The following is a 23,490-nucleotide window of genomic DNA, read 5'->3' on the forward strand; positions in this document are numbered from 1 at the left end:
CAGTGGTAGCCATGTTCCTGGTGGAATATGCTCTCACTCTTCTCTGGAGGGGATGAACTTTGCTGTGGGAGAAGGTGCTGATGGCCGAGAGCCAACGTGCTAGCCCCCAGCTTGGACAAGGGTCGATCCCTTACTGACTGGTTAAAAGACACAAACAGTTAGTTTGATAAATGTAGGTCCTTTGTTTGGTCAATTTAAACTCTGATACATCTATGTGGAGCTGGTCAGTGTAATGACTCTAATGCTAATGTGGGATTTCAGAAGAATAACCATAGCATGATGGGTTTGTGCAGAAGGAAGTCAGTAGGGACTTAAGGTATGAATTTAGGGACAGTCAAGAAGATGACTTCGCCGCTTGTGAATCCGAGAAATGGTTCTTTTACAGCGAATGCGTACTTCACTCCTACTTCCTTGCTGATGTAATCGCTAGGAGAAAACCCATTTTCAAGGGGATGAATTTTAGTAGTGCCTTGTGGATCGGCTCAAAGGGTATTAGCTGGCTCAGGACATTGTTGAGTTCCTATAACACTGGCGGGTACTATACAGGCGGATGTCTTCTGAAAAGTTATTTCATAAACTGTTTTATGATTCTTGGAGAGAACAGAGTGGATGAGATGTCCCCTGTTTTTCTAAACCTAGAAATGACCACAAAATGGGCTTGTACTGATGAGGACTTGAGATTGCTCTTGGATAGTTTAAAAGACAGAGGTATTTCGTGAGGATGGCCATAGAGTGGAAGAAATCCTTTGTTTATGCACAAGACACAAAAACACTTCCACTTGGTGTTATATGTCTTTGTGGTGACTGGTGGCCTTGCCTGCGCCAGGATAATTCTACATTTCATCAGCAGATCCAAGTGACCAAACTCTAAGCAGTCAGGTGCCATGTTGTCAGACTCAGCAACTTGAGGTAGTGATGGAGTATCCCCCCCTTGTGTCTGAACAGGAGCCTGAAGTATGGTTTCAGTGGTATCGCTGGACATGTAGACAGTTGTAAGAGTATGCAAAGATGTTGGACCACTTGATCAAAAATGCATTGCCAATTGTTCCCAACTGCCAAAATCTGCTGCTGTAGCACCTGAATTTCTTGTTGCTCTAGGTGGTGAACAAATCCAATATGGGGCTGCCCCACTTCTGGATGATGTAGTCAACTTGCTCCTGGTGGAGTACCAATTTGTGACAGCCTGACAGTGTTCAGGTGAGTGCGCCTGCTTTGTCACTGTGGCACCCTGGTTGATGTTTGATGGCAATATCAACTTATGGAGAAGTGACTCAGTTCCATAGCTATTATATCACTTCATGGGAGATCACAACTTGTTCCCCCTTGCTTTGCGATGTAAAATAGTGATGTTCGCTCGTTCGTTAAACTTTATTTCGGCAAATATTGCCATAAAAGTCAAGACATGAGATAAATACAACATACACATATACATTTCACAATTGAATATAAGATACAATACATACAATTAGCAAGAGATATATGGATGTCTCCATGATTAAGCAGTACCGCATATAAAAATATAAGTAACAATTAATAAATTAATTAAAAGCCAGAACTAAAAAATTAATTAACTTGGATCGAAGAAACAGTGCATCATATACCTATACAAGGAAGGGAAAGATCGGGCCACCTAACAAAATATTACAGTTTGTGACCAAGTCGTTTTCTAATAAGGTACACATTGAATAAGAATCTACTTGTGCCAAACACCACTAATTGAGAAGTATTAGACTGGAATATGCGCTCTGCTTCTTTGTAGGATCTAACCCCCACATATTTACAAACGGGTTTGATCCAACAATCCCTTGGTTTCTTGTATACTGGGCAAAAGAAGAGTAGATGAACAACATCTTCTTTAGCCCTTAAAGTACAGAGAGTGCAAAATTCACAACCTTTTACCCCTCCCCAATTGCATGTGTATGCATTAGTCTGTAAGACCCCATACCTAAACTGTAAGTATAGTGTTTTTGCCAGTGGAGGACCGATCTCATCCAAAAATGGTTCGAAATAAGGTGTATCTTTTATGTTTAAAAAATTTAAAGTCAAAGTACCAATCGATGAACTATGCAATAGCTCTCCGTTGACATAAGACCAAAAGGTGTCCTTTACATATTTCCTAGTACATGTTGTCATATTCTGAGGAACTTCCAATAGGTGTGATAAACCTAATCTCCCATACTACTTAGATACATATTTTAACCAAGGGGTATTCATATGACCATCTATCTGAGTTAATTCAGTCAATCCACTCTTGTAATCACTCAACTCCGGGGTTACCCATAACCTAACCCAATACAGCAGTGGTCATAATAATGCTTGATAGTCTGCTCTTTTAAGGTTAATATCAAGGAAAACAGGGACTAGAGGAGTTCTTGTTGGTATTTTGAGTAGCCTTCGTACAAAGTGGTTTTCCGTTTTTCCAAAGTTATTGTTACAATAGTAGCCCCAGAGTTCAGCACCATAAAGAGCGTCCGATTGGGCCTTCGCTTTATATACTTCAAGTGCCGGTGAGATTGCTTTAGAGTAACTAGCTCTGTGTACTTTTAAAATAGGCATTGAGTTTTGTTTAAGGGATAAGATGCTTTTATCCATCTGTCCTTTCCAGGACAGGTTACTATGCAGCATTAACCCCAAATAATTAAAACTCCCTACCTGTTCCAGTTTTTGATTCTCCAAGGACAGATTATTCCTGAGGGATTTCTTCTTCGGGTTTATGGACATATACTTAGTTTTGGTAGGATTTATTTCTAACCCCTTCCCCACACAATATTTCTGAAAAGAATCCACCAAATTTTGCAAACCTCTCGGAGTTTGAGAAATAAGGATGGTATCGTCGGCAAATAATAATGCCGTAACCGGCTCACCACCTAGCTTCGGGGAGTCATGTACACAATTCCTTAAATAGCTCGGAATATCATTAACATATAATGAGAAGAGTGTAGGTGCTAACACGCAACCTTGGCGCACACCACGGTCTACAGGTATGGCCCTTGAGGTTTCACCTTCTTTTCCCCATCTAATTTTTGCATAGTTCCCTGTGTATAGCTTGATAAGTTCTTTAAGTAGTTCCCCAGGGACCGCCATGTTCCTTAGTGTAGTCCACAACAAATTGCGAGGAACAAGATCAAAGGCGGCCCTTAGATCCACAAATGCCACATAGAGACTACCCTTCCTTATGTTTATGTACTTCCAACAGATGCACATAAACCTAAATACCTGGTCAACCGTACTGATTTTTGTTCTAAACCCAGCCTGATATTTGGTTATTATTTTAGTCTCTTCAATCCAATCTAAAAGCCTATTTAAAATGTGTCTGGCATATATCTTTTGAAAAGTGTCTATTAAACTTATTGGGCGATAATTGCTTGGATCATAGCGATCACCTTTTTTTAAAAAAAAATTGTTGTAATTTCTGCCCCTTTCCATGAATCGGGGATCGGTGTGCCTGCCGCAATGGAATTACTCAGGTAGTTTATATAAGGCCCCCACACATCTACATCGTATTTTAGTAGATCGCCGGGAATTTTATCAGGGCCTGGGGCTTTGCCCATTTTCACAGCTAATAAAGCCTTATTAGTTTCTTCTAAATTAAAAGATAATGGAGCGATGCTCATTTCTAAGTTTGTCTCATAGTCCCCGAAGGGCAAACTCTCCTTTTTGTTAGCATAGAGCTTAGTGAAGTGATCACACCAAGTGTTTTCATCTAAAAAAATATCCTTTGTTGATCTACCCTGCTTATTTCCCTTAGCGATTAAGTTCCAGAACATGCTCTGATCCCGTAACTTAGCTGCACTCAAGAGATCCTCCCAAAGACTTTCATCCCATACTTTTTTAGCTTGGGCCATAGTGTTTTTGTAGGTTAGTCTACTGCTTTTTATATCCAAACAGTTCCCGGATTTTACTGCCTGGATCAGTCTTGATTTTGCTATTCGACAATCTTTGTTATACCATGGGTTCGCTGCCTCAAGATGGTTCTTTATCCTATTACCATCTTTTTTATAAATTTTACTCACTAGTGGAGTTAGTGCATCTACCAGCTTAAGATGTAAATCAAGAACACCTTGTGTTCCCACTAATGCTGACTGTAAGTCTCCTACCGTTTCAGTAAATACATTGTAAATATTTATCAGCGTCTTTTCTGTTCCCAAGATATATGGCCATCTTAGAGCACGCCTGTTATTGGTTACCTCTAGCTCCGCGACCGTGGTATTTAATAGGGTCTCTTCTTCGAATCTAATAATAAATGATTGAGAGTCTAGCCATAGTTGGAGGGGGAAATGATCACTCTCTGTCCTATGGTCTATCTTGAAATCAGTTTTTTGGTCCCATATATTCCGGGTAGCCATTACAAAGTCTATATGTGACCTGGAATTTCCCTTAAAATAGGTTGGAGCTGCTGGTCTGTCTGATCGAAATCGACCATTGCAAGCCCTTAGATCATGTACCACAGTCAACTGTAAAATCTGTAGGGCGGCTTTTGTGCTTTTAGCTGGACTTGCAGATTCTAAGGGCAAGATATCATTAGCAGCATCTTGTTCATCAAGCAATTTTTCCAACCCCAAGACAGGCTCATATTTACAGTTAAAGTCCCCACCAACTAACACCTTTACATTATCTCCTAGTGAATCTAAAAAGGAATCCAAGAGTTCTACCACCTCTGATTCCTTGCTAGATGAGGACGGTCTATTATATATATTTATTAAATATATAGTTTCTTTCCCTCTTGTGTCAATTTTAAGGCCTAGTAGGTCCAGAGAGGGGATGGATAATTGGGTGACAACTATTTCTAGAGTCACTTTAACCCAGATAACCAGCCCCCCTGAGGCTCTACCTCTAGTTGATGGAATAGCATAAGAACAGTATGTTTTATACCCCAACCTATGGGGGGTTTCTACCATCCAAGTTTCCTGTAGGAGTATGATATCATAATTTTCAATATAGGAACACCATACCACGTCCTCAAGATTCCTGGCTAAGCCAGCTATATTCCAAGATATCAGTCTAATATTTGTTTTCCCTTTTACACAGGGTGAATCTAATACTACAGGTAAGTTATCTTTTTCTGTAACATCCTCTAGTTCGACTAAAGGATTTAACTCTTTGCCTTGGTTATAGTTTTTGCTAACATCATTAACCTCCATTGACACTGTGAGGCACTTATCAGGTACGCCCAAACTAATTACCTCACTCAAAATAGAATAAGGGGATTTAACGCTATTTACCAATTTAACTGTCCATGAGTTTCTGGGGCTCGAAGGTACTAAAAGTTTCGGTTCTAAATATTCTATACTCTGTTTTTGCTCCCACTTCTGGGTATATACTAACATTCCTGTGATAGATTCCCCTGCTCGTGGGAGTCAATTGTTTTCATCCAAAGTACTCAGTACCGAGAATCTATTTTCAATTGGAATATAAAAATTTGTGTTTCTTCTATTAGTCAAGAGTCTGTGTTTTTTAGAAGATTCTGATGTACTGGCTAGATGTCTATAAAAGTAACCCAAAGGGTGCACACCCACGTCAGACTCCTCTACATCCAGAGAAGCTGCTCTAAGAAGAACAGTCGCAACATGTTGAGGGTGCCTAAAATTAACAATTACACAATCCCCCTTACATTTTTTCCTCGCATTTCTGATCCATGGTACCCGTCTAGTAGACAGTATATGATCGGATAAATGTGGGGGGAAACCAATTCAATTTTTTCCATAAGAGGTTTAGTCATATGGTCTAGTTTTTCCTCAAATATCTTAGCAATGTGACCCAAGAGATCACAATTCATATTGTCCTTATTAATTATAATCTCGTTATTAGCTACATTACTTCTATGACCATATTCTGTTGTTGGTTTAAGATGTATGTTCCCCTGCTTTATTTGCGTTTTTCTGCATTTTCTAACAGCTCTCTTAGGAGGAGAGTGAGAAAATACAGACTCGCTCGGGGGTCCAATGGGTCTTCAATTGGTGGCTCTAAAACTAAGGACAAAATGGCTGAGTTTTCCAAAGGGAGAGCTTCAATATTAGGGGGATCCGCCATAATAGAACCGCTACCATCGTCTACAGAGGAAATAATTTCTGAGGTGGACTCCTTCCCTAAGGATTTCCTTCTATCAATGTTTATCTTGCTCACCATTTTAACCAAGTAGTTATCCAGGGTGGAAATATTTTTTGCCATTCTACACCACCCTCACGTATATAACAACCACTACTAGTATTGATAAAATACTCGATGGACTGTCTAGTATATTATAGCCCTGCCCTACACAGAGCTTTTATATCGCAACAAAGAGTAGGGCATCTATATATATCAACAATAACACAGAACAGCAAGTGTATATGACCCAAAAGGCACAATAACTTAATTAGATGGAGCCCAAGCATACAGCTTACTAAAGCGTTAAAATAGAAGCAGTTAACAGCTTAGCGAATTTGCCCAACCCGACCCCTTCCGGTCCTCTAACGGCTGCACAACGGCCCGCCCTTTACCTGCGCTTAGCCAGGGGCAGAACCAGTTTAATAGCGCCTGCGTGCATGCAAGATGCGTTGGTTCCGCTTCCGGGGTGTAAGGGGACCTAGGCAATGTAGTCCCGTCCTGTCCCGTCAAACGCTCCCCCCACACAGCGGTTGCGATGTCAGGCGACGGCGGAGGGGAGACGTGGAGGCCAGCAGACGGAACAGCAGTCCCGAGGACCACAGGGGCACGCAGGTAAGTAGCACGATGCGGGCGTAGGTAAATTTACTGTAGTCTCTGACTTGGCCTCGTGACATAGGTGACCAACCAAGACGTTTCCAGTTCCGTTGCTTGCAGAAAAGAGAGGTGTGAAGGAGGCTTTAGGTTTTAGATAACCAAAAGTGAGAGTGGGGACAGTTCCAAATGAGTGAGAACGACAAGCTAATAGGCTATAGTTTCAACCAGACTGCGCCTTTTAAATGGGGTAATTATTAATTGTGTAAGCCAGGTTAACACCAGCCCAGCTAAAGTAGTTAAACAATCGAGCAGAAAGTGATGTGTATAGAGAACACTTTGTCGAGGGGTAACAATCTATTTGAGTATAAGTTAGAATTAAAAAGGAGGAAGATAAGAAAAAGAATGAATAAAAAAATAGATTGTCACTTAGATGTCCCGCGTGTGGTAGCTCCTGAGATGTTCCTGCTCTTGATATCCCAACAAAGGCTGAAGGCGAGTCCAGAAGTTCCCAAAAAGACACTGCTGGCCGGGTCAGGAAGGACGATAGTTCTTCGCTCCAGTAGGTATTTCGCTTTCCTTTGTGAGCTGGGGCCCTCAGAGGCCAAGTGAAAGGGGGGGGGCCCAGCCCAGCCTCTTCCGGGCAATGACGGGCAAGGACGGGCCCGCCCTTGGCCCGGGCTCCTGCCCTTTCTCAGCTGTAGAGAGTTTCCCCGGTCACTGGCAGGCAAAAGCGCTTCCCGCGACGGCGGGAGCGCGAGTTGATTTTAAAGGGCTCCTGCCTTTTCTCAGCTGTAGAGAGTTTCCCCGGTCACTGGCAGGCAAAAGCGCTTCCCGCGACGGCGGGAGCACGAGTTGGTTTTAAAGGGCTCCTGCCCTTTCTCAGCTGTAGAGAGTTTCCCCGGTCACTGGCAGGCAAAAGCGCTTCCCGCGACGGCGGGAGCGCGAGTTGATTTTAAAGGGCTCCTGCCCTTTCTCGGCTGTAGAGAGTTTCCCCGGTCACTGGCAGGCAAAAGCGCTTCCAGTAGTGATGTTGTATTGCTCATCCTGAAGAAGACTGCTTGACCAGCCAGTCTTAGGAGGAATGCTTGTTGGCCCAGTCACCCGGCCCCAAGCTCCAGGACATTGATATGGAGCATTTTCTTTTGTTTGACCATAGACCTCCGGTCAACAGCTCTTGCCTGTGAACTCTCCAAATGTCCATGGATACATCTGTTGTGAGCACTATTCTGACCGATGAGACGTGGAAGGAGAGGCCCACAGTGCGATTTGCAGGAAATCTTCACCGTAGCAGCGCCTCCTTTGATGGTCTTGTAACTCTGAACTGTGTTGTCCCTTGAGCCGTCTATTTGTTTTCATTGACTGTCCAGCTCTTGTTGGGCAGGTCTCATTCATTGCCTGTAAAAGGGTGTAATGCCTATGCAGGATGACATCGAGACAAGTAGAGACTTGTACTAGCTGACTCTGATTGACTGTCTGGTGGAGAAGTCCTTTGCTATGACTCAACACTTCATAGCTCTGTCCTGTGAGGGTAAAGCATTTCACAATTGTGTGTCTACTACTGCTTCTGGGGAATTGGCATTTCAGCTTTGGTTCCATAAAAGAGTTGTCAATGTTTAGCATCAGTCCCAACCTGTGAAACAGTTTGAGTCTGGAGGTCATAGAAATTCCTTGATGATATGGAGCATTTTCTATTGTTTGACCCTAGACCTCTGGTCAACAGCTCTTGCCTGTGAACTCTCCAGATGTCCATGATGTATCTGTTGTGAGCACTATTCTGACCGATGAAACATGGAAAGAGAAGCACACATTGAGATTTCCAGGAAATCTTCACTGTAGCAGTGCCTGCTTTGTCTGTCTTGTAACTTTGGATTGTGTTGTCCCATGAGCCGTCTATTTGTTTTCATTGATTGTCCAGCTCTTGTTGGGCAGGTCTCATTCACAGCCTGTAAAAGGGTGTAAGGCCTATGCAGGATGACATCAATACAAGCAGAGACTTGTACTAGCTGACCCTGACTGACTGTCTAGTGGAGAAGTCCTTTGCCGTGACTCAACACTTCGTAGCTCAGTCCTGTGAGGGTAAAGCATTTCCCAATTGTGTGTCTACTATTGCTTCTAGGGAATTGGCGTTTCAGCTTTGGTTCCATAAAGGATTTGTCAATGTTTAGCATCAGTCTCAACCTGTGAAACAGACTGAGTCAGGAGGTCATAGAAATTTCTTGATGAAGCACTGATGAGCTGATTGTCCAGGTACGGGTAAACCTGGTGACCCTGTCCTCTGAGGAAGCAGCAACTAGCATCAGGCATTTGAAAAATAGAAAGTGTCAATCTGTGGTCAAAGCATCTTGAATTTGTAGTGCTGACCTACCACTGAAAAACTGAGGTACTTCCTGTGCTTCTAGTGTATAGGGATATGGAAATACATATCTTGAAGATCCAGTGAAGTGAGGTAATCTCCTTTCTGGATCATAAGGAGAACTTCTTGGAGCATAACCGTGCGAAAATACTGCTTTTTCAGAAATGTGTTCAGTTCATTATGGTCTAAAATTTCCCTCCATTGTCAAGATTTCTTCTTTTTATCAAAAACAAGCTGCACTCAAATCCCTGGCTTCTCCGGTGTATATAGTTTTACCTTGTGGAGGAGAATTTTTTTTTGTAGCTCCCTTAAGTAAAGAGTATGTTCTTTCTTGCCCGGGCAGACAAGTGGTTTCTGTAGAAACTCCAATGTATGTCTTTAGTGTAAAATCTACACCAACTATCCATTCAAAGTTATGGATTGCCATATGGGGCAAAAAGAGAATTTCTTTCCCCACCTGGGGAGATTAGGTAGAATCAAATCTACAGCAACTATCAGTCCAAAGTTATGGATTGCCATATGGTGCAAAAATATAATTTCTTCCCCCACCTGGGGAGATTAGGATGGTGGATGGAGAGGGGAAGCTGTGTGAAGTCAAACTCTCTTTTGGTTGTCAATTGAGCCTGTTTGAGAGGTGTTCCTTTTCTGTTCGGACTATCTGTCATTCCCTTGCTCTAGATTCCATTTGGTTGTGTATGTCTGGTCATATCCGGTTTCGTGTGGGTGGTAATATAGGCTGCTTTGACCCCCATACTGATTGAAAGTTATGCTTTTGGCCTAGGATCTACATGAGAATGAAAGCTGGACGTCAGTACTATGGAGCTCCTAGAGATGTTGCAGTATCATTATCTGTCTTAATGTTCTGTAGGGCAGCATCCACATGTTTTCAAAACAGAGTGAGACAGTTGAAGGGCATATTGAGGTTTTCCGCTCAGACCTCTGGCCGAAAAGCTACCGACCTAAGTCATGCCTGCCATCTAACCACTGCTGCTCCTTGCAGTTGACAGAGGCCTGCATTACAAACATCCACTGCAACATCAATGACTGCTGTAGAAATTATGTTTCTGTAATCCTGAGCATAGGAACCAGATTTTCACACTATTTCTTCCGTAGGTTGAAGTTTGTCATTCTTGGAGTGTTTTACAGAAGCAACTCCAGTTTTTTTCCTGTGATGAGATGGCTGCAGATGGTTAAGAGTGCATGCCTATCTCGGCAAAGTCAACCTGTTTCCTATTTTGCACTGCTTGCATGGCAGTGAGCGGTGTGGCACTTTGCACAAAATCATCCCCAGATGAGTCAGCATCCCCCTTAGCACAAGAGGTTTATTTTTTCTTTTCCAAAACGTAGAGTGACAAACTCCTCTCGCTGTCCTTCAGTTTCTAAGATGGAAAGGTCTGACAAATGTCACAACACTTGGCCCTGTAGGCTGGCTAAGGAGAATAAATACATTGCTAATGTGGAGCATCCATATAGATCTTTTTTGTCCACAGGCAGCGCAAGATTTTGAAAAAAGATAACTTCTGTGTCACTCATGATGACAGTTGGTAACAGAGGAAGTCACCCTGGCCCAGAACAGTGGGGATTATCTATAAAAGGTACCCTAAACACAACTTACACTGCTCTGAATGTTGAGGGTAGGGCTGTTTCATATCCGGGGTAGACCAGAATGGTAAAAGGATAAGGTCACAAAGTGGTTTGTGCAGACTTCACTTTTGGGACTTCCTCACACATGTGCTGCAGGAATCTGAGCTATGGTGGACTCCAGGGGTAGTAGGAGAGCTAGCCCTTCCACCTCAATGGCTGAAGTGCGGATTGTTTCAAATTTAGAGGATGTGAATAATGTGCTACCATACAAAAACTGTTATTGAGGCCTATGGCTACTTAACATGGTTTACTGCTATTTAGGATTACTGGGAATTCCCAGTACAATAATGGCGAATGATTCAAGCATGTGAATTTATGAAAGATCAAATGCTAGAGTAAAATACAAATTATTCCAGCAGTGAGTGGAACCTAAATTCACACTGCTAGCTGGTCGATACATGTCTTGTAATGGATTCTCATTAAAAAACATGCAAGTCCTCATGGCAGTTAAAAATTATTTCAGCAGTGAGTGGAACCTGAATTTATACTGCTAGATGGTCGATAAATGTCTTGTAATGGATTCTCATTAAAAAGCATGCAAGCCCTCATGGCAGTCACTGTCAAGGTATTCTACTGTTGGCTGCAGGGCTGCATTGGAAGGACGCAACAGTATTCTTTTTTGGTTTTCAAAAAGAAATTCCCAAAACAGGATTTTCTTTTTTTAAAGAAAAATAGTAATACACCCCTCACCATGGGCACCACACCCGTGGCGAGAGGAGCTTTAGAATGGCTCTACTGTTCCTTACCACCAATTAAAATCTGTCAGTAAGGAACGGTAAAAAATGACTACATGTCCACTCATTTAAATTGGGTGGGTGGACATTTGGCCATTTCTCTGATGGCCTTTACTCTTCAGGGCCGTAAGAGAAGTTTGGCCAGGCAGGAGACACTATAGTCTCTGCCGAGGACAAACTTAAGGTTTGCCTGCAATTAAATTTGATGGGTGGGCTACTATAGTGGCGCGGAGGTAACTCAGTCACTGTTGCAACAGAGTATCCTCTCCGCCAATATATATAAATCAAGCCCTAAGTTGTAGACAACTTAGGCAGAAGAGGAGCATAAATCGACAGTTTTGACTCAGGATAGAAGTAGTGGGACATACTTGCACTGATAGTACAGTAACTGGTCCTAACTCAAACTTGTAGCTGCAGAGGCATCTTTCCCAGACTTGCTGCTATGGCTGAAAATGCCCTGCCTACAAGGTGACCCAACTGAACTTCAGAGTACTTAGTAAATATAACTTTCCTCATCTTAATGTCCGTTTTGTTTTGTAGAAAGACAAATCTGCTAGATAGAAGACTTAGACAGGTATCATGAAAGGACTTATTTACAAGACAGAAAGCTTGGAGTGGGAATTGTAATTTTCACCCCTTCGACCTCCAATATATGAATATTCACTGAAAAACACAAAGGTTAAAACGTTCTGAACTCATAAAAATACAGAAATGCAGCTGTTACAATTAGCAGCACTAACTATAACTTACGCCCCGCCATGCACTGCTTATGATCTTGCATATGACATAATTTGTGACATGGTCTATGACATAATTTAAGAAATCACTGATGACATCTCAAATGACTTCATTGATGACATCACTGATGACAACATTGATGACATAAACCAATCTTTATTTTTCCTGCATTTTGCTGTAAAAATTGCTATGGCTTTACACTTAGTACAGTTCAGATTAACAATCAACCACAGATGTATGGAAACCCTCATTAAGTATGGTGTTCAGTCTGTTCAGAGAAAACCAAAATAGTGAATTCCAGTTCCAATACAAATTGCCTACTGTGGGCAGCTTTTATCTGTATCAAACCCCTGACACACACCAAAACCACATAAAGAAATGAAGTTTATATCAGTTGATCCCCCGTTTTTTCTCGACCCCCGCTTGACAGATCACATGGAAACTTTTCAGGAAGGAGCAGAGGTGGATGAACTTTCTTTTTGGAAAGTTTCGTGAAGATTTGTCAACTGGAGCCAAAGTTATTAGCAAATCCAAAAACACCCTGTCTAGGGAAAAGCAGACCTAACTATAAGTACCAGTAGGAAATATATATATATTATATATATATATATATATACATATATATATATATATATATATATATACATATATATTAACGTAATTAATAAAAATGTTTATTTAACACTATATTATTTTATTACTATTTTAAAGGTATCACTACAAATAAGTATGTATATATACTTTCATATTAATACATTTCAAATGTTAAAAATTAATATAATGTAAGATAAATATCTTTATCGATTATATATATTTATTTATAATAATAATACATTTAAAAAACAATATAATGTAAAATATATATTGTTATTATTTTACACTATATATGTATATATACAAACACATGTGTGTTTATATAAGTATATAATTATATGTTAGTAATAAATATTAGTTGAATATATTATATGTACATTAAATTACATTTCTATATTAAAATATTTAAGATTTACTACTTCTCTATATTATAAAATCTATATTTTTGTCTATTTTTGGGCAATATTAGTGCTAACAATATTTTATTTAAAATATTTTTGTAATTACCATTATAAGAATAGGAGCACTATTGTGGTAAACCATATTTCTAACACAATATTGTGTCAGTGCTCCCATGGTATGCTTCCAGAGCTGAGAAGGAAATTAATAATGACCTGCGCATGGAGCTGGTAGGGACAGTAATTCTTTGTGCAGTTCGGCTGCAATGATATCTGCACCTGAGGAGGAGGCTTTTGTACTTTTTATCAATGCTGCACATAGTTGTCTAACTAGGAAAACTCATTAAAACTGTTTATCACAGGACAGTATTGGAAATTGTTGGGAATCTTTGATAGCCTGATTTTCTTTTCTGCAAGATCTGCTAGATGATGCTACATAGGAAGCATGTGCAACTTGGTATTAAGGAGCACCACCATTCCTATGAATTCCCAAAAAGCCTTAATACCACCACAGTGCTGTTGTCTTGTTGTATAAGGAGTGTTTCATCATCTAGCTGATGGCCCTTACCCTTTGGAGAAGGAAAAACCTTTTATGAGATTGTAGCTACAAGGCCAGGATTGTGGAAAAGACCTGAGGCTGTACTGAGATTAAAAGAAAGTGAGCAGGTACAGTTGGTGTTGGTTTCCTACTGCGAATTAGAAGTTCTCCCTATGCTCCCTCATGGTAAGTAACTGGAGGTAAACTTTATACCAGTCCAAACACAGGAAGTCATTGTTTTAGAAAGCTGTCAGAACCTGGACTAAAGAGGGAATAAGGAATGTTAAAGACATGGAAGCTCCACAATTTGACAGTACTGCTTTAGGTTGCAAAGATACAGGACAGGATGGAACACTTTCACCTTATAGGGAAACTGTGGGAATTATAATGATATCCCATTTTTGGAGGGCAGGACTGTATGTGTTGGACCTAAAAATGTCTCTGTACCTCCTGCAGACGTAATAAAGGGGAGGTGGCCTAAATGGTTGCAGAGACCAGCAGTTGCAGAATCTAGCAAATGGTGACTACCAAGAAAACCCATGCATCAGTGGTAATCTGGGTTCAGTGATGGTTGTGAGACTTAAGCCATTCCCACAGTGGAGTACAAATGGCACAGAGGAGAGCAAAGAAACCATGTAGTACACTGGTCTTTTTGGCCTCTGTTAAGGCTGTTGCAATGTGTACTACAGTTGCAATGAAGTATCCCCCTTGGCAATTGAGGCGCAGAGGGAATGGGACAGGGAGGCTCCTGCAAGGTGTTTGCAAAGAAAGGCAGCTTTAGGTTCCTCTTGAATCACCGGCCTGCATGCAGAGGAGCGATACGCCCATCACAGTGGAGATATTGGATCTTATCATTAGGAAACTGAGTCAAGAGACGAGTACATCTTCTCAACCACCTGGCACAGCTCTGAGAATGAGTTCTAAAGGTCAATCAGTGAGATACCCTACCCAAAGGCCCACACCAACTGTCCCTATGCAAGATGTACAAGTAACCACAGCTAAGGTGAAAGCACTGGGTCACACAATCATGTAAAATCATGGATGTTAAGTGGAGATCATAGGTTAGTTAGCCTGTTAAAAGAGCTTTAGTAACAGGTATAATAGGCAAAATGAACATTCAAAACATTTGCTTTATAATTCTGATCTGTCAACAAATCCCTGTGCATGGTCAGGTACTTGATGCACTTAAATTCCTGCTCCCAATGCATTTTCATGCATTTCATTTCATTGCATACAGTCGACTTTGACTACTAGTACAAAGAAGCCAACATGCCAATGTCCATACACATAAAAACACACTGAAATTCCAGACCTGCATACCGTATAATTAGGGATTTAGGGCAAGAAAGCTCCGGTTCTATATATTTGTATTATTTTGGCTTATTTGCACCCACCTTCCAGCATTGGTTATCTATAACGTACAAAGTTAACAGCTGCAACTAGAATTGTTTTGTCCAGTCAGGATAGGTGAGTCACATTACACCATCCTACATAAAACATAATCAAATAGCTTGCAATCCATCAATGCAAGAAGATTATCATGTCTAGAGAGTTACAAAAAACAGATAGCAAGATGACCCAGTGCAGTAAATACTGTGTAATGCCTGCTAAGAAATCTAACTTTCCATTTTATGTCTAATGCAGGAGGGGCTTCTTCCTGAACAAAGGTGTTGAAGGATCAATATGGACCAAACCGAAACATAATGAAGCAGTGATAACTAGGGCCCTTTTACATAGCTGCCAGAGAATGCGAATCAATCTGAAAGACTATGTTCCCGGCATTCTGCAGAGTGTTCATTAAAAGGTTACTGAAATCTTACATGAGGTTGTCAAAAAGTGCCATATCTTCTATTTACCTTAATTCGGTGAACCAGAGGCGCAAACAGGAACACAAAGAGCTCAACGGTGGCCATGGAGTTCTGCAAAAACTTTCTTCGGTTATTTTCATCCTCTTCATTGATGTTGGTGTTACTCAGCCTGCGATGTCCTGGAGAGCCTTGATTTTCAACTTGATGGATAAAAGCACTACTGCTCCCTCCCCAGCTGGAGCCCCTGGCACCAGCAAACCTCTCACTTCCACAGTCCTGGGGGGCTTCCAGAAGCATCCAATGGAGTGTATGAAGGAGTTTAGTTTCTGCTACTCCAAGCTTGTCCTGATGTCCTGGATGAAAAATATAGCACAGATTTTGTGGTGTCTCTATTTACACAAATCACAAAAGAAATATGAGAAAGTGTAAATATAAGGGCAGCTAGTTTTGTGTACATTTTAAATTATAATACATTTCTCTATATTATTTCCTAAATACTTCATGCAACACAAACTGAAACAAATGGGCATACACTTTATCTTTGAATTAATGTTTTAATCTACAAAGGCAGATTACATTTCATGTATATAACTTTCTATTTTTTCAACCAGTCCGACGGATATTAGAACACTATATAGTAATTCCTAAATAAGTAGTAACACTGAGGAAATATAATGTTATCAGAGAAAGAACACATTGATTGTTTTTTACTACATGCATACAACATGAAGCAGCTAAATAAAGACAAATGAGAGGCATTATTGTGAAGAGCATGGACAATATAATCATAAGGAGGTGGAATTTCAAAAGAAAAGGAAAAGCTCTAGTCAGTGAAGGCAAGGTTGTATGAGAGACTAGATTAAAAGGTGAACAATGTGCAGGGCCACTGGAATTATGCAATAGTGCGGCTTTGGAATTTATAGCATAATTATGGATTTGCCATGTTTGCCACATAATCCATCATCTGCTGCATAACCTGCAGATTTTATCAAAAAACTGTTTCCAGCTCAACTGGTTCAAAAGTTACTAAAAATGTAGTGACACGTGCTGCACTCAGAAGAGAACAGAAACACCCTTTACAAATGTTGACTGGTTACCTTACTGTTGCTTATTGGTACATTTGGGTGTTAGCCTGATGCTAATAAGGTGCAACCTATCCCCAGACAGGGTTAAGAAGTGTAAAAATAAGAAAATAATGAAGTAGTACAATCACAAAATATGCCACATTACACTACATATTTTGCCTTTTCTTGACGCATAATTTTTTCATATTACAAAACTACATTAGTCCATCCGGAGAAAATGTTCTCATCAGTGGTGTTCTACTGATGGTCCATACACAATGACAACTATATTCCAAACATGCAGCATAACATAACAAAAAAACATTTTTTACTGCAAATATTACATTGATATTATCAATGATGTTATCAAAGATGACCTGAGTGCCGTAATTTTTTGTGGTAATTAGCAGTGCATGTTGAGGGCACGAGTTATAGTTACCTTAGGGCACAAGTTATAGTTACTTGAGATAGCTCTAACAGGTGAATTTCTATGGTTGGTACGTTTAAAATGTGAGTCTAACTATAACGCACCAATAACCATATTCTTTTAAGTGAATTTTTGTGTTTTTTAAAATTGTATTTCCTAACTATAACATCCATGTAACCTTTGTTTTTTTCAGTGAATTTCAATGTTTTTTTAACGTAAAGTAATTTTCATTACTATACGTTAACCGAACAACCAACCCCTATATCCACCCAACCCTGTGCTGCACATGGCCTTCAGCCTGCTCAGCAGGGGTTGGAAGCAGGGCCTGGCCTGCAGCCAATCCCTGCGGCCAACACCTCTAACCACCTAATCCCACGCTGCGCACAGCCTTTGGTCATGCACAGCATTCTTAAATGTTTCTTTTTTGGTGGAGGGGGCCGCGCAGACCCTCTCCCTAGGGCGTTATCTCCCCAAGGACCTCACCCACCTGGGTGCGGTCTAAATATTTGTTTTTCCTGGGGGGCCAAGGGGCGCTGCATGGCCCCCTCCCCAGGCAGATCTCAGCCCTAGGGACCCCCATCTCCCCGGCCTAAATACTTATTTTATTTTTCATGGAGGGGCAGGCAGCCTCCCTCCCCAGGCTGATCTTGGTCATAGGGACCCCATCCCCCGGGGCCCACACTAATTATGCTTTTCTTGGGGAGGGGGCGGGCAGCCCCCATCCCTAGGCTGATCTCGGCCCCACAGGGACCACATCCCCGGGGGGCCCAGTCTAAGCATTTTGGGTTATTTTTGGGAGGGGGCTACGCGACCCCCCTTCCCAGGGTCAATCTCGGCCCTAGGGACCCCAAACCCCAGGGCCTGGCCATGTGACCTGTATGTCCCCAGGGCGCTCAGTCACAATGTTGGGGACTGCAGGGGGAGCCTGAAGCTCCCCGCAGTCCCATCCGGCTCCCCACCTCCTGTGGGAGCCAGCATTGCTGTCACAGAGAAAAGAGAGAAGCAGTTAAAGCAGCTCCATTTCTGTTAAAGCAATGTTTTCTCTGTTTCCCTGCCTGCATCTCTGCGGGCAGAGAAACAGAGGAAACCTCAGCTCACATGAAGTGAGAGCTGTTTGACAGCTCTCACTTCATCCGAGTGGAGTGTTTGTTCAGATTTGGTTGGGGCTGTCAAAGCTCTTTTATGGGAGCCTACGCGCCCTCCGCAGCAGAACCAAACCGCCAATATGTCTTCACAGTTTTCCTTTTCACAGGAACAGGAGTCGCACTTACAAGGATGGCAATATTTCAACCTTTATTCATACTGCAGCAACCTAACATGTTTTGCTCCTCACAAGCTTGATCACAGGTGATCAAGGACCTAGTTTCCTAACTTTGATAACTTTGATAACTTTGACGGCGTTTGATGAATCTTCATGAAATACAACGCTCACTTCAGCACCTGTCTGGGAAGTGCCGATGTGATCCGTCAAACGGGCGCAGGGAAAAGGGGGGGTCCCAAAACGCTTTTTCCCCATGTATTTTTCCATAGGTATTTTGAACAGGAAAAGGGCAGAATAGAAAGAAAGCGCCCTTTTTGTTACTTGGCGTAAATTTGTTCAGTAGTTTTGGGGAAATTAGAGAAAAAACTAATTTGTACATATAGGGACGTGAAGGCTCCGCAAACCCTCCCGATCTTGTGCTGATATCTGACTGGCTGCCAACACTTCAACAAGGAAGTGTTGGCAGCCATGCTGCGACTCGGTTTCAGCAACAAAAAAGTTTTAAAAAAAGAAAAGAGGCCAGCGTAGGGACACCCTGACTCCTTAGCTCTATTGCTGGGGTCCCAGAGGAACCTACCCAGAGCAAAAAAAGCATTTTTTTTAAAAAAAATCGGCAGGAGACACAGCAGATCTGCTGGAAATTACAAAAAAAAAAACAAGTGCAGGCACCTGCGCTTGTTTAAATGAAGCCCCTGGGTAGGCAGGTCCCAGGGGTATTGAAATTTTGAATGTGGGGGGACCACCACCTCCCTGGGGCTGTAAAAGTTGGAGGCAGGCCCCTTTCATGAGCCAATGATGGCTCTGGGGATGACACCCCCTAGGGTCAGCTCCTGATATGTCCCAGGGTGCCCGTCCCTGGGACACAGCTGCTTTGACAGCTCCTGCCAAGGCAGAGCAAACACTCCGGTTCCAGCAAGTGAGAGCAGTTAAACAGCTCTCACTTGCTGGAAGCGGAGGTTTCCTCTGTTTCCCTGCCAGCAGAAATGCAGGCAGGAAAACCTAAGGAAACAATTGCTTTCATAGACAGGGAGCTGCATGTTTAGCAGTTCCCTGTCCGTGACAGCAATGCTGGCTCCTGCAAGAGGTGAGAAGCCAGCTGGGACTGTGGAGGCTTTTAGGCTCTCCCTGCGGTCTCCAATGGTGGTGATGACAGGGCTGGGCCCCAGGCAGAGTTCGGCCCGGGGAGGAAGGGATGCGCAGGCCCCCTTCCCAAAAAAAAACCAAAATGCTTATGCCAGGACACCGGGGATGGGGTCCCACTGACCGAGATCGGCCTTTGGAGGGGGCCACGTCATCCTGCTCCCCGGAAAAAAAAGTATACTAATGCTGGGACCTAAGTGATGTGATCCGTGGGGCCAAAATCGTCCAGGGGAGTGGGGCCAAATGGCCGCCCTCCCCACACCAAAAATAACATTTTTAGAAGGACGGACCCTGGGGGATGGGTCCCTTGGGTCAAGATTGGCCCCCCCACCAAAAAATACATAAATGACTGCCGGGCCTGGGGATGTGGTCCCAGGGACCAAAACTGAAGGGGGGGTCACGCAGACCTGCAGCCAAAAGCCGTTCACAGAGTGGGGTTGGGTGGCTGCCCGCAGGGACTCCCCTTGCACAGTTAATTACCCCACAAATTACGGCAGTTATGACATCTTTAATAACATCATTAATAATATCAATAAATATCTGTAGTAACATTTTTGACAATAAAACTGCGCATGACGGAGGGGAAAGTTAGGGCATGAGTTATAGTTACTTGTGATAACTCTAACTATAACAGGTGAATTTCTATGGTTTTGTACGTTTAAAATGAAATGTGAGTTAATTATGACATCCCTGTAACCTTTGTTTTTTCCAGTGAATATATATAGATATATGTATGTGTGTGGAAATTGAATATGGAAATGGATATATATATGGGGAAGTTGGCTGCAGTAGCAGTGGAGTTTTACATATATTGCAGATTTACTGGTGCTCCTTTGGCTGTGGTCGGCAGTGCAGACTTAGTCGGGTAACCCGTATCAAGCACAAACCTGGATCAAGATGTGGTGTGCTGAATTAGATGTTTATTTTGGCTTATCCCCCCCAAAATAAACATCTAATTCAGCACACCACAGCGCTGTCCAGGCGTATCTCTTGTGTGAAGATACAGTCATATATATAAGACTACATACATATAACTTCTGCAGCCAACTTCCCCATGCAATTTCCATACGAATTTTTAGACATGATTACAGCCCGGACCATTAGCTGAAATTACATCAAATTTAGCAGAAAGCTGGCTCTTGGTCCAGAAAGCACCCATTTGTTATTTGGTGTAAATGCGACAAGAAGTTTTGAGAAATTTAAAGTAAAAAAATATTAATATCTAGGGACACGGATGCTCCGTCGATCTGAAAGTCCCTGTGCTGATATCTGATTGGCTGCCAGAACTTCAGCCATGAAGTGTTGGCAACCATTTTGAGACTCGGACTCAGCCGAGATTTAAAAAAAAACTTAAAAACAGAGAAAAGTGGGGCAGGGTAGGAATACTATGACTTCCTAGACCTGGGGATGGGGGCCCCGAAGGACCCTGCCAGGGCCAAAAAGCATTTTATTTATTATTTTTTCCCACAAAACCGCACAGGATCTGCAGATCCCAAGAATTTGTTTCATAAAAATAACAAATGCAGTCTCCAGAACTTGTTTCTTGTTCACCCCAAGGTGAGCAAGGTCCAGGGGGCATATTGAAATATAAAAAATGGGGATGATGTGCCTGCAGCACCCCCACCCCCCCAAGCCAGTTTGGGCCCAGGAACTGCTATCTCACAGGGTTTCATTTCATAAATTACAAGGAGGGGGGCTGCACAGCACCCACCGTCGTCCTTTTAGGGCCCCCAGGGCTTGGCCTTGATGTAAGAGTGGAGGTCTACGCAAGCCGCCCTCATAAGTTCCAAATTGCCCCAGGAACCACTACCTGCCCGGGCACATTATTATACAAATATATGCACCCAATTTTTACCAAGGTAACAGACAAGAATCGCACTCATGAGCGGAGATTCTTATGCTTAGTTTATTAAATAAACAACAGAGAACATCAAGTGAAACTCAACGCGTTTTGGTCCCCCAGACCTTGACCAAGGGTGAAACTGTGGAGTCCTGCAACACTGTTTATGTCCTGAAAGAGCTCAATTGCAATTTCCAGTTTGTTCTCCTCATTAACATGGGAGTTGTACTCCATATCTTACTTAATGGGGGATCCTTATTTGCTCAAAAAGTGCCAATAGTACTTTGTGCAAATTTGTGAAGAAAAGTGGCATAAGATTACAAAGACAGTTTTGCAACAGTTAAAAAACATTCCATTTACAGAGAGGTTAACAATCTATTCTTAAATGCAAGTTGGAGATGTTTATTCTTTGACTTCTTCATGAGCCAATACATAATAATTAACTTCTTTTATTTTGTGTTTGCAATGATCATGCCTTTTGCTTCTTCCATTTTCTTAGCAAGATATTTCGTGTTTGTTTCTATCGAAATCTAAACACTCTGCTTGAATGTTGCTGATTTTCAATTGTTTTTCCTTTTCTTTCTCCCCCCCCTCCGTGTAACAAAAGTGAGAAAGACCTATCAAAAGTGAGACAAAATTCCCGTTCTTCTTAAATTATAAAATCTCAATGAGCTGGATCAATGTGCTCTACATGAAATTCAAAAGGCAGCAAGATCAGGAGGTAGCGACCTGAGGCTGGCCATCACCCATTTCAAGTCCATTAGGTAAGAAGCAAGCGGCTTATACGAGCACTATTTGTATACGTTAGTGGCTAAGAGTCGGTCTATAAAATTAATCACAAGGAATTTATAAAGCTTATGCTTTGGAACTGTCAAATCCTTTGAGTGGAGCATACACAGAAACGGGGAGAGGCTGTTCTGAAGTAAATGTAAGGGCCAACAGAGAGGACAATATCATGGAATCTAGAGACAGGGTTGTGGAATTTAATGAAATATCTAGTTGTCCATGGGACAGGTTGCCTTCTAAATCTACTTGTCCTGTAAAAAAAATCTACTTGTCCCTTTGGTAACATGTAGTGCAAAGATAAATTATTGCAACAATCTCATTATGTAAGAGCTCTGATAATAGCATCACTGATTATGCCAGGGCTACAACTAAAGTAGGGCTTGAATACTCACAATGTCAATCCCTACTATAGCAATTTCCTTATTTTGTCACCTTTCCGCAGATCAGATACTGGGGCTGGGGGAAGCAATAACAATAGTTCCAGGGCTCGAATGCCTTTGAGTCTGCAAACCTACTAACTTGCATGTTTTAAGGATTTTCACCAGCTTTTCTCTAATCTTTTCCCAAAATGAGAAAGGTTGGAAATGTACTTCTGACAATGGCAGAAGCAGAAGTTCTTCCAGGGTTGGGAAATGAGTGGTTGGAGGGAAAGTTTGCTTGTAAACACTCAATAGATTTTTACATGAGCAAATCATATTTGCTTGTGCTAAAATGCAGTTCACAATTATTTTATTGGCGTACGATTTCCTGGTCGACTTCTGTAAATTCTTGTAAATTCATGAAAGCCCCTTATTCAAAGACATATACCATGGGTGCACTTTTTTGACTTTCTTTAAGATTTGGGTCTCTAATTAGGTCTGGCAATAACAAAGACATTTTCTGTTATTAAACATCTATTTCTCCCTCTATCCTATCAGCTGACTTTACAGTAAGTGACTGCATTCTGCTCTTCCCCAAGGATCATATTGGCACACAATGTAGTTTAGTTCAGTTCCAGGAAGTACTGTGGCAATCAGTATCATAACGAAAATGTAGCCCCACCCCCGCAAACAACATAATGGGTCGCCACCCCCAGACTAACTGAGGGAAGGTGCTGTGCAGAGGGGCCCCGTAGAGGGGGGCTGCAGCGCCTTTGTTACGCCACTGCTGGCAATGTGTACTATTTGAGACCCAAAACCTTTTGTTTCCTTTTTGCCACTGTTTGTTACAATGGTGAGGTCCTGGCAGCTCCCACAAAAAAGTGCTACAAAAGCCATGCCAAACAAGACATGCACTGACGAAACCAAAAGATTCACAAAAAATGTTGGATCGGTTCGTGTTGCCAGTGCTTGTTTATTTTCATGCTTCCCATAATCTTGTTGAATTGGTTACACTGATTTTCCATTAGGAATATTTTTTGGAAATACTAGCATGCACCAACACATTTTACTAAATGACTCTTCAATGAAATAGCACCTAAAATGTCATGGAAGTGAAACTTTTTT

General features: G+C 41.9%; 1 protein-coding gene across 1 annotated transcript in view; it reads right to left on the minus strand.

The window, feature by feature from the left end:
• UNC80 (unc-80 homolog, NALCN channel complex subunit) overlaps positions 1-23,490 on the minus strand; it is a 2,774,722-nt gene that overhangs the window by 2,564,850 nt on the left and 186,382 nt on the right. Inside the window, exon 4 of the mRNA XM_069225668.1 lies at positions 15,537-15,841. Coding sequence (XP_069081769.1) covers positions 15,537-15,841 — 305 coding nt within the window. The remainder of the gene's footprint in view (positions 1-15,536; positions 15,842-23,490) is intronic.

The sequence above is a fragment of the Pleurodeles waltl genome, chromosome 3_1, assembly GCF_031143425.1.
Source record: "Pleurodeles waltl isolate 20211129_DDA chromosome 3_1, aPleWal1.hap1.20221129, whole genome shotgun sequence".
NCBI classification, from domain to species: Eukaryota; Metazoa; Chordata; class Amphibia; order Caudata; family Salamandridae; genus Pleurodeles; species Pleurodeles waltl.